This window comes from Bombus vancouverensis, chromosome 13 (genome assembly GCF_051014615.1).
Source record: "Bombus vancouverensis nearcticus chromosome 13, iyBomVanc1_principal, whole genome shotgun sequence".
In the NCBI taxonomy this organism is placed as follows: Eukaryota; Metazoa; Arthropoda; class Insecta; order Hymenoptera; family Apidae; genus Bombus; species Bombus vancouverensis.
In genome coordinates, this window is record NC_134923.1 from 7660024 (window position 1) to 7672187 (window position 12164).

Below are 12164 nucleotides of genomic sequence, written 5' to 3' on the forward strand. Positions count from 1 at the left end.
TGATACAGTTGGACACTACCGCATGATGGCGATCGTTGCGTTTCTTCGAGGGAAAAATCTCGGTGGAGATTATTGCCAACTGCATATACGTAGACGCTGCATAATGCTTGAGAAATAGCAGGTATAATAGCTTCAAGAATAACGTAACTGTAATAAAAAATTTCGCGCGAGAAACCCTTTTATCGTCTCTAATTATTTTCAAAGTTTTGAAATTTAAGATCGTTGAATATAAAACAAGTATAATAAGAACAATTCTTTTATCAAACTCCACGAAATTTGCAACTACAATAAGAACAATTTTTCTACAAAAAAAAAGTAGCCAGAAATTTAAAGCTATAATAAGAACAATTCTATCGAAATTACTCCAAAATTTGGAACAAAAATGAAAATAAGAACAATTCCTTTGCGAAAACACTCCACAATTCGAAATTATTTAATAAGAAACATTTTTCCATCATCCCTCTGCTTATCCTGTTCAAAGCACCGAGGCCTTTGAACTACATAATTTTCGACTCGCTACCTACCACCTTATTTATCATACTATCTTCACAATTCCTTCAAGCGTGCACACGACGAGACTCTTAAAAAGGACCTTGAAAAATGTTAACGACTCCATTCCCTAAAATCGCTCATATGTCGTTCGAGGTGAAACCTGTCGAGCTGAATTCGAGCGAAATAACCGGTAACAGCTAGCTTTCTCTGTCGGCCGATGAAGATGACGAAGAAGAAAGGTGTTCGCCGATCGACAAACAGTTCTCGTGGTCCCGGCTCCGTATAAGTCGATATTCGCCGCGGTCTAATTGCCGCATTTTTAATAATGACGTTAATGAGCGATAGTTATCGCGTGTCCGGTCGACAAGCAGTCGACCGCTCGGTGTCGAACCGATTAAAGGCAAATCGGATGTTGCCCGTACGAAATGGAGGACCGACTGTTCTGTCCCCGATACCGATCGCCACGCGTGCCATTCCTTCCGTGAACCAGTCTTCAGGGTCCCTATCAGAAAAATGCATACGGTCCTCGAACTCATGGCCGCGTCATCGGAAGGGCTTGATGGCTCGCGGCAGATGTCCCAACGAACTTTTTCCCGTATCTCGATCGGCCGTTTCAGCCGCCAATCGGGACGGATCGTCCACGCTGTCTCGATGACACTGAATACACAGAGATAGAACCCAACGATCGCCTTCCACTGTTTAATGACGGCTATTTAATATGGACCTGTTTCTCTAATTCTGATACTTGTTAACTTAGAACTGATGAATATCACTTATTTGGGAATCTAGATATAAGGGACGGATAAGGATTGGAAGAGAGATTGATTTATAGGTTACGGTGGATTTTATCTAGAGATTTATGAAATGTTAATTGGCAATTATTGCAAGAAATTAAATTTCCTTCCATATCTGCGGTGGTAAATCATTTCTGATATGTGGGCTTCAAACTTTTACGGTGGATTATAATGGAATTTATCTACGATCTTAAATATCGGTTGTTTCCAGAATAACAAGAAAGAAGTTGAACTTCCTTCCATCCATAGAATATCAATTCCAAATGTTCTTTATGGATCCCACTGGATGCCCCAATTATCAATCGTTGCCCTAGGAAAAGTAAATAAAATAACTCGATAAAGTACAGTCTATAAAATTCCAAATAATAAGAACGAAATAGAATTTCTTATTAATAAATAATTAATTTAATGTAGATGTTGAGCAAGTTTCGTTGACGCAGAGGAGATATTTGAAGTTGATTTAAATTTTTTTTATAATTCTTGTCCAACTTCAAATATCCCTTTTGTATCGACGAAACTTACCCGGCATTTATATGAAACTATTCGATTGTCCTAATAACAATAAGAAGGGGGAGAGGAAATTCTCTACCATTTCTACGACGAAATATTTTCTTTCGACAAAAATCACTTGTGAGCGACACGACGTCGCGTGGCCGCGGGAAGGTAAAGGTGAGACAGAAAGCCCGTGGCGACAAGCGGAAAGAAAATCACTTTTCAAAGCGGTCGCGCGCGCTCGATCGTCAGCCTCGGGCTGATGACTTCATAGCAATGACGGCTGGCGATCATAGTGAGTCGCGAGATGGGAAATCATAAAAGGCACCGGGTACCGCATCGCGATAATGACATGAAAAATGAACTCGAGCGAAGATAATCGGCGAAATTAAATAATTGCGCGCTGCTTGGTAGCGCGGTTGCGCCGACGAATTTAATCGATTTACGATCTTCCATAATCCGGCTGCCGTTTCCGGTTCTCGACTGCCGACTCCACAGATCCGTTTCGTTGATTTCCTTTCTCCTCTTTGTTCCTCCACGATCCTCGCTGTCAATGTTTCTTCTGTTCTTCTTTCGGCTATTTCTGCTCCTTCCACCGCCATTTTTACACCGGTGTAGAGACTTCTTTAGCTTTTTATTCTACGCGTTCGTTACTTCCTTAACATCGTTCTCCGTTTATTTCTTCCCTCTGTTTCCTGTTTCATTCGTACTTTTTGTTTCTTCCTTCACCCTCGGTTTAACAATTCCTGAATTATCTGCAATTATTGGTCCATCTACCACTTCTGTTTTCTTCTTACGATCTTCTCTTCTTTCTACGTTATTTCCGTTCTTCCACCTTTTGTTTCATTAATTGTCTTCCTTTCGATCTCTAAATTACCCGCCTCCCCTTTTAAGAATTTTAACTAGTCTATCATTTGTACTTTCTTCTTTTCCCGTTTCCTCGTTATTCTTTCCTTTCCTTATATTTTCCTTCCTCCTCGTGTTGTTTACCCATTCTATTTCTACTTCCAAACCACACGCGTCTCCTTTTTCTCTGTTAAGAATTCCAGTTCGCCTATCGCTTCCGCTTTCTACTTCTACGTTCGTCCGTTCGTGGTTCCTATCTTTCTTGCTTTGCTTCCTCGTTTTCTGCCTTCTTCACTCGCCGTTGACCCAGTGTGTCTTCGCGTTTTCTAAATTCCCCTCGCTCGTTTCTCTCGTCACGCAGTGGTTCTCCTGCTGTTCCTTCCCGCCAGGTGTCAGGTCAAAATGAAAAATGTAAATGAGTCGTAATGATGAGAAGGTAACTATTCCGATGTGTATCTCTTCATCAACGTCCATGTTATGCGTTTTCAAGTCACGTTTCGGGGGTAGACCGGCCGATACAAGCTGCTCTCACAACTATTATCGGTTAGGCGATTCTGCGTTTCAAGACCCTCGTTTCTAAAGGTCTAACTGAGGTCTAAATTATCCTTCGGTGTCTTCGTTCCATTTCACGTTTAACCGGATATTCGTAGAAATTATTCAGATAGACTCTTGCTGCTTCACAATTTTGTCTTACGGGCCATTCTATCAGAAAGCTCTTCAATTTCAAGCGTTTGACAAGATTCCTTTAAACACCGTGAGTAACGCGTAAAGAAGAACGCGCAGAGTGGTGGATGGTGAGAAGTAGGAGAGGTACAGTTTAAGGGTTCGAGGCTTGCCTGGTGGAATAATTGGAGTTTGATCTTGCGTGTGACAGATAGACAAAGAGGAGAGGACGAAATTGCGTCCGAGCGGAATAAGGTCCTTGATGAAATTGTTAGTTCAAGACATTAATAATCTCCGTGGACTAATTACTTACCGCGCGAGGGCATCAAATCCTCATTATACAATTCGTCACCCTCCGACACCTTAATCAAAACCACTGGCGCACACGTGGAGTAACGACGCGACGTTAGCGGGAAAGTAATGAATTCTTTGCACTGTTGAACGCGACGCTTTGCCATGCTGCTTAGGAGCATCGATCAAAAAGGATTTCCGGCCCAGACAATTTCTTTTTTCTTCCGTGGATGCTGGATTTTACGATAGTCCATCTCCTGGAACGCTCATCCATTGAAATTTTAAGTTGCCTTACGTCGTAGATTTTCTCTAGAACTTTTTATCTATCGATCAGTGTGTACTTATTTTCCGATGTACGATATCTTAAGATATGTACGTTTTTCAAACAGCTGGACAATTAAAATTACTCTTCAAGAGTCTTTTAATGGAAAAATCCTGCGAGTGTTATAACAAAATGAGGTAGAAATAGAAGAAAACTTCGGATTGAGATTAGTCCATCAAAAAGGTGGCGTTGAATCGGGAGCAGGGAAGGAAAAAAAAGCGAGGAAACATAACACGGGACTGCCGGCAATAAGATCGACGCGGAGGAGGTTAATTACCGAGACTCGTCGATTTGGACCTTTTATGGGGTCTACGGAGAATGGCGAAACGCGAGAGAAGGAACGGTAAGCGTCAGTAAAAAAGCGAAAGAGGCGCAACCCCCACGATCCGCTATCTGAATCTCCTGCAACGTTCTTCGCCACCTCCTCCTTTTCTTCTTCTTCTTCTTCTCTCCCCTTCGTCGTATTTTTCTTCTTCTTTGTCATTGTGTTCTTGTTGTTTCTGCTAGCTGACCGGAGGCCAGGACGCACCACGTGCCCCGTTTGAAAAATCAGCGCGTTTACCAAGAGGCTAATTAATTTACATAGTGGACCGGTTCTCCTTTTTCCTTTCCTAGACTTTCTGGAATTGTACTGTGGGAAATAGAAGCAACCCGTATTTCTTCGGAATCTTTTTCTTGCAATTTATATCCGTGTCGCTATAGTCTCCTCGTAGGCTCCAATATTTAAATAGCGATATTCGATTCTTTGATCGAATTATTAATGTTATCCATTTCTGGTGCACGGCACGTGTCTAAAACTTTCCTTATCAGACGAAGGAACACGTTTTTCACAATTAGCGATACCCTGGCCGTTGGAAGAACTCTGGCATTGCGATAAAGGCAAGAAAATGAAATTTCCGGCCCTCTACTCTTGTCCTTATCTAATATCTGAATACACAGCGATATACGATTCTTCCAAACATTAAACGAATTTTTCTCGTAACTGATTGGTCGTGATCCGCGGCTAAGATTACGTTCTACGTACGATAATATTTATTCCACGTGTGGAGCTATTCCCTACACCAAATTCCATCGAAATCAACGAGAAGCACGTTTGAAGCTTCCCTTATTAGACGATGGCACGCATTTTTCGCAATTAGCGAGCCGCTGCGCGCAAACCCGAGGGAAGAACTCCGACATCGAGAGAAGTGGAAGAAGGTGACCGAGAGGAAGAGGGGACCAGGTGAGCTGGTAATGCACAAGAACTCCCAGGTATCGGGGCATCGGGCGACACTCTCCCGGGAGTCTTCGGAAAAGATCTGAGGTCCGACAATGAATACCTATTAAAACGGTGTGAACAATGCCCGGGGCTGGGCCGTGGCTTCGCTCTCAGGATCGCTCGCCGGTAGCAACAAGAGCGCTAAGTAGAGGCCGGCCAACCTCTTGTGGCCCGCAGGTGATATACTGCGAGATCCGCGATATCGCGACGTGGTTCTCTCGCTCTCTTCGACGGCTCTCCAACACACAACACACGACATACAGCGTAAAGGCACACCACACGGAGCATGGACGGAACGCGAGTGCTTGGCTCCTTCTCCCAAGTACCGCGTGTCCTCTCGCGTTCGCATTCCTCGTTCCCCGATCTTCTCCCGCATTCGCATTCCCGGTCGCGCGCGCCCCGCGATCCGGATTCGTGTCCATTACCTTGCATACGCCGCGACCCACGCGTCGCGTCGCTTCGTCCTCGCTACTTACGCGGGACACGATACGACCAGGGCGAACAGGATTCGAGATTTCGATTGAAGGAAATTGAGGAGTACGTGCGTAAGGAGTAAGTTGATTCTTTCAGTTGATTTCTTAAGGGTAGAGTTAAGCGACCAGGACGGGGATGACAAGAGCCAGTGGATATTTGATCTTTTACACCGAGCAACTTGCACTGTTCCTGACGCATACACGCTGCTGTGTTTTTACTTGCCTGCGCTTCAGTAAAAGACTTAAAAAGGAGGAATGTTTAAGTAACGCTACTGACGCATACATTTTCTGCGTCGCTTCTCGTGCGTTTCCACGAGAGAAATAAATTACTGATATGCCCATTAATTAGCTTAAATAGGAAACTAAAGCCAAAGATCCTTCTACGGACTTACACAGCATTCAAAACGCAATTCAACGTGTAGTGTTGTACAATCGTAATTGTCATACGAAACCGTTCAATTATACCATCTTGAAAAGATGTCAACAAGTTCCATATAAATTACCATAATACGAAAGGACCATTCTACGTCCATTAATTACAACAGAAGGATAAAGTAGATCCTCCAAAGATCCTTTCTATGTGGATTGAATTTCGTACAAAATTATCTCAGAACTCGATCCAGGAAAAGATCCAACTAACGAGTGATCGAGAGAAATCGATCGAAACAACGAAAGTAACTTCGAAGGTAATTTCAACAGAAGGATAGAGTAGATCCTGCAATGATCTTTCTCTGCTTAAAATACGTGCTGCTAAATATAGTTCATCCACTACCTGTACAAAATTCAGTCCAATAAGACGATCTAGAAAAAAATCCAAATGACCAAGCCAGGGACCAAGATGAATCGATCGAGACGACCAAGGCGCTCGACAAGGAACAGAGCAAGGAAGAGGCGTTCGGGACACCGGTATCATCGGGACTTCCCTCGCGAAGAAGGCTGTGAGGGGCGGCAGAGGGGAGCGATCGTCCGTGGCCAGGTTCGCAGTACTTAGCGGCGTTAAATCGATAAAAGTGTAGAAGCCGCATTACGAGGGTTTCGTGTGGGCACACTTAGAGGCCGCGCACGTTCGTCGTGAGAGATTGGAGTTGCCTTCTCGCGACTCCAGACCGGGGGAGGAAGATAATGGACGGGAAGAAAGAGGAACGTCTACCCATTATTCCGCGGCGATTCTTCGATTGGCCTCCACCTGATTGCGATTGCAGATGAGATTGCACACCCGCGGCGCAGGAAGCCGCGCTCCTGCCGCCACCGATGCAGTTGCATAATTCTGACCCCTTTCTTTCTTTTCTCTCTTTCTCTCTCTCTCTCTCTCTTTCCTCCTCTGTTTTCCTTCGACGAGAAGAATTTTCTACTCGATTTGGAATCCTTGGTCAGGGTCGTAACAAGTTTCTAAATTTTTGCTAGATAGATAGTGTACTGTATGCGGTATATCGCAGTTAAGATTTATAGCAATAGAATAAAAGTTTGATCGTTGGAATATGCATCGATGAACCATTTTGATGAGTCGATGGAAAATTTGGGGACGAACCTTTGTGAGACAGATCGAGAAACAAGAACTTTCCACATTTCTCCAAAAGTGTATGTTTCTGTTTAGAAAATAAAAATAAATGGTATTTTCACATTCTACGAGGATACTAACTGATAATCAACTTGATGACTATCCTAGCAGCGTGTGTCATTATTAGTTCCGACAATCAGGGTCTTACCGTGCAACACCTAACTCGTCATGTTCCAACTGATTGAAAATATTAGTTAACATTATCGATTACTCTTCTTGAAAATAGAATGCCGTTAGAAGTAAATAATCCTTCGTTTGTATTGTAAAAAATCTTAAAGGGAATAAAATATACAATACCAATGTGAAATCCCAAGTTTTGTACGTGTGCTTTCTCGATGGCTTAACCTATGACCTCGTTGTACCTATCCTGGCTTGTATCGCACACATTTCTCTGCTAAAGAATTGAAGCTGATTCCTTTCATTTACAAGTTATAATTTACCTTGCGAACCGTCTGTCGAGTTGCCCTTGCCCAGCTTTTTAAATAAATAACGATAAGTAAAGTAACCTTGAAGACTGTAATCTTAAACAGTCACGCCATTAGCAATCCTGCGATGGAACCAGGAGAAATTGGGTCACGCTGATGCGGATCAATTTATCTCAATCGTTCGATTAAACGATTCGAACGAGGCAAAGGTGAAATCGAATCATCGAGATCGGACGGACAAGTTCGATCGAACTGAGACGAGTAAATTGAATTCTAACGAAAATTATCCGCTGTTCGTTCTGGCAAAGCGTATCGTTATATAACCGGGACGGTATCTGGGCTGACCTAAAATTTAAAAATGTCATAGCCGCGCGGATATCTTGACTAATTATGAATAAGCAATGCAAATGGGTTAAGCAATGTTACGATTCCGCGTCACGAACGGATTATAAACTCTTCTTTGTACAGAAATTACAACCTTCGGGCAAATGAGCGCCGCGAGTTTCTCGTAATAACCGGGCTTATCTTTTTACGACGGATTTTCAGGCTATTGATTGGCAAACCTTGCCTATGCTCTATACAGAACAGCTTGTTCCGCGGCTCTGCTCGTTTTTCGTCTATCCAGGAACCGTTCGGAATCGATATGGAAATTTGCACTGACGTTTAACTGCATTTAGCGCGATTTCAATCTTCTCTAGCTCGTAACTTTAGAATTCCTTTATGATTTACCGCCTGCAGACGATTTGTATTAACCATATTTCATGTCGTTAGAATATCTGCCTCCTTATGTCGTAACCATAAATGTGTAAATTTTTATCTCTTCGGTAAAATTGATCGAATGTCACCCTTTTTTGTTTTCGTCTTGTATCAATTCGGAGATCGTAACAGTTATAACTCAAACTGGGAAAGTTACATTATAACGATTATTACTAGTACCATGATTTTAAAATAATCTGAAATATACACGAATGTATAAATAATGTATAAATCAGTGTATTCGTAAAAGGGATGATACGATCTGGTGAAATATTTTATTATCTCAAATCCAGAGGGAAAAAATGTAAGCAAGAGTTCTCTAATCTATCACATACGTAATTAGACTGCGGGTATTTATGCAAATTCGTATTTTTACGAATGTAACTAAAAGAAAAAGAAGTAGTATTTGAGTAGAAAATTGCTTAACCTACCAAGCATTGTAAAAAGTACTATACGTTGAATATTTTCTATATTTTTGCATGTCATATGCACTTTTTCGTCGTCAAATTTTCCATAAATGCATAAATGTATAAAAATCCGCGGTCTACTCGTACTTATCATATCATCAACGTAAAGAACAACGATACGATCTCTGTATAACTTTTCCAGTCTTCTCCCAAATCCAGGAAAGAAAACGAGAAAAATAGGAAAAGCATGCATTTGCATAGTCGACCACTTTCTCCGTAACATCTTGCACAATGCGATAATCCAACAATAGCGGCGTGAATCACAATGGTTGCCGAGGAGACCGAGAAGTTTGACGGTGAACAGACGAATTGCAGGATCGCGGAAGAACAGCAGCCATTGTTTTTGAATCTTATTGTTTCCTCGGAGACAGAGTAACGACAGCATCGCGTGTTCGCGGGGATATTCGAGGATGCTAATGCTCCTGGATGCGCAACGATGTTTAGCCAGAGAGCACGCGGCTCGCAAGAAATCTCTGTATCCAACCGCCATCTTCACGACGGACGCTTTTCTCGTAGTTAATAATACGTATCAACTACTTAATCATCTTCTTAATACATGCTCCTTTTTTTCCAACGTTTCATCATATTCATAAGTGAAACTAAGATTTATCGCCGCTCTTGTTGAAAATAATTCACCTAATTAGAGACCTACCTTGAAAGTAGCTCTTCGTTCGAAGATAGCTGACGCTGAGTCTGAGGATGCTGAGTCGGTCAAGCTTGCTGAGAATATTTTGTTCGAACGGAAGCAAGGATGCCAGTGTGTCCAGTTCGGCGTTCAGTCGCTCGCGATGCCGTTTGCTGGGATTCGACTTCGTTACCCCATCCTTTTGCGGTGGTTTTAAGCTATAAAACAAACAATTAAATATATCAGCTTTTCTTATTAATTCCGTTTTCTTCGTCCTGCTACAATTACAGCGTTTCGTCGGTTACCTATTTTCTTAATTGCTGTCCAAAATCATAGATTTTACGGTAGTTGGTTATAAAAAGGCCAGTTTGTAAATGAGAAGTACCGCTAGAAAATAGAAGGGAGGAATATAGCGACACGAATAGCAGAAAATCAGCAAGAATGTCTCTTTCTAGAATTTCATGTTAAACTTTTCACCGAGTGGCAACCTAATGCAAATATAAGAAGGAACTACGCTTGAACTTTTCTGCTAACATACGACACATGATTTTATCATTGGCGAAAATTTCTTCGAAAGAAAAATTGAGGAGAGAAAAAAAGCTGATACGTCACGTCGATTTAATTAGCCGGAGTAATGGAGATAATCGTCGATCCTACGGTGTTCACGTTCGACTGGTTGCAGAAATTCCTCGGCCACCTTCGAGATTCGAACAACAGGCGGCCTACGAGCGAAGGATCTCGATAATTAAAGGCAACCACTATCCAAGGGTTGATTGACACGCGGAGAAACCCTGCGGACCGATATGCCCACTCAACAGTCCGGAATTCCTCGGAATAAGTATAGTTACTACAAAATACTTCTCGCATCTGCACTCTCTTCCATTCGTTTTTCTTTCGTTCCACCGTTACCTTTCCTACTTTCGTCTCGCTCTTTCTTCGGTTTATCCGCAAACGGGGCATAAAATGCATAAATTGTTTGATAATTATGACATGTGGAAGCTGACTACCACGCGGTGGTCTGATCAGCTTCCAATGGCGTAACCACTGCGCGAATATCTTTTTCCAACAAGTATTTTCGTCGATTAAGATAAGAAATATCTGTACTTTGTAAATCATTGGCTCGAAACAAGTTCGGTGAAATAAAGGAAAATATTGAGTTTAACCAAAGTTGCTTATGTTACATTTGATAATGATATATTTGAGAATGATTCGACTTCTCAGAAATCAAACTGACTAATTACACTTTTTCTAAGTATGGACTGAACCAACCACTAAACGATACGGATGAAACCAATACTCTACTTTGTAAGAAAATGACAAACGATAGTAAATTCCACGGAACATTTAAAAACACATTTAAAAGCGCGTATAATGTCATCATTTTCCTGTACTTTTCAATTCAACTTCTGGGCAATTTTTATCTATTATACTGACGAAGAATCTTCATACATAAATCTTTGCTTAGGTTTTATTTTCCCAGTTGCGTTAACAAACATATGAATTTGCACAAACGTAGACCAATAAATACGTCACAATGAAAATTCCTGTTTATAAATGTTAGTGTAAATATAAAGAGATACAAAGATAGGATATTTTGCCTCGACACAAGGGATAAAGGTATCGACGCCAATGTGTGCTTACGAAACACGTACGAAAAATCAAGCGTTACGGATCGAGTACAAACTGTTTGTTTAATTGAACCTTCCACCATGGGAGTGAGGCCCCATGCCGAACGAGTACCGAACCTCATTGAAGCACCGCGGCCTATGGCGATCTCGTGCTTAACAATGACTATTAAACCGCGGATATTTACGCAAATTTGTATCTCCAGATATCATAAATTCTCATTTCGTAAAAACCGAGACTTCTAAAAAAAAAAAAAAAAATCATCAGTATTGCGTAAAAATTGATTTTCCCATAAATATACAATTCAAACACTCTAACAATCGTTACCTTTCGATAGACAAATATTCTTCCGGTCATCTTCCAAACAAACAGTTGAGATCTAGTCTATATCTCGATAAAATTCAATATCAACCTAACGAAACATCTCCGCCATAACCCAATGAGAAAAGAAAAAGAAAAAATGCCATCGTCTTAATCAAAATCCATCATTCCTCTGTACCTCATCCACCGAGCAACCTTCCTTTTATCAAAAGCACGCGAATCGCGAGCAAAAGGTGGCCACTAAGGAAAAAGGGACAATCGGGGCAAGAAAGAAGGAAAGAAGGAAAGAAGGAAAGAAGGAAAGGAAGGTGGAGGGAAAAACGGCGATGGCCTTAATTAAAATGCTTAGGGGTTAGAAAGCGTGATGAATGAGATTGCCGTCCACATACGAGGCGGTCGGTGCCTACGAGTGCGCGCGGCAGCACCGAGAAGAACTCTATTAATTATTAGATGACACCGAATCCATTATCCGGGACGAGGAACGGACGGAGGTCCTCGAGGAATAGTCTCATTCAGATACCATTAGGACCCACGGTCGGCCTTTTGTTCTTTCGCGGCTGCTCGCGCGTTCCCCGGCGTGCAAAACACGGTTAATTATCGGGACGAGGACGGGAGGAAAGGAGTGCCACGTGGGCCGTGCCACTTCGTTCCTCTGTCTCCATTCTTTTTTACCGTCTTCTTCTTTCTACCCTTTCTCCCCAGGTTTTGCTTTTCCATTTTGTCCAGCTCTGTTTCTCGATCTGTCAAGAGGGGGA

General features: G+C 42.0%; 1 protein-coding gene across 2 annotated transcripts in view; it reads right to left on the reverse strand.

Moving 5' to 3' along the window:
- Positions 1 to 12164, reverse strand: part of ss (aryl hydrocarbon receptor spineless) — a 160084-nt gene that overhangs the window by 90332 nt on the left and 57588 nt on the right. For both annotated transcript variants that reach the window (XM_033346031.2, XM_033346021.2), the window contains exon 2: positions 9490 to 9680. In XM_033346031.2, the coding sequence (XP_033201922.2) occupies positions 9490 to 9680 (191 nt within the window). The remainder of the gene's footprint in view (positions 1 to 9489; positions 9681 to 12164) is intronic.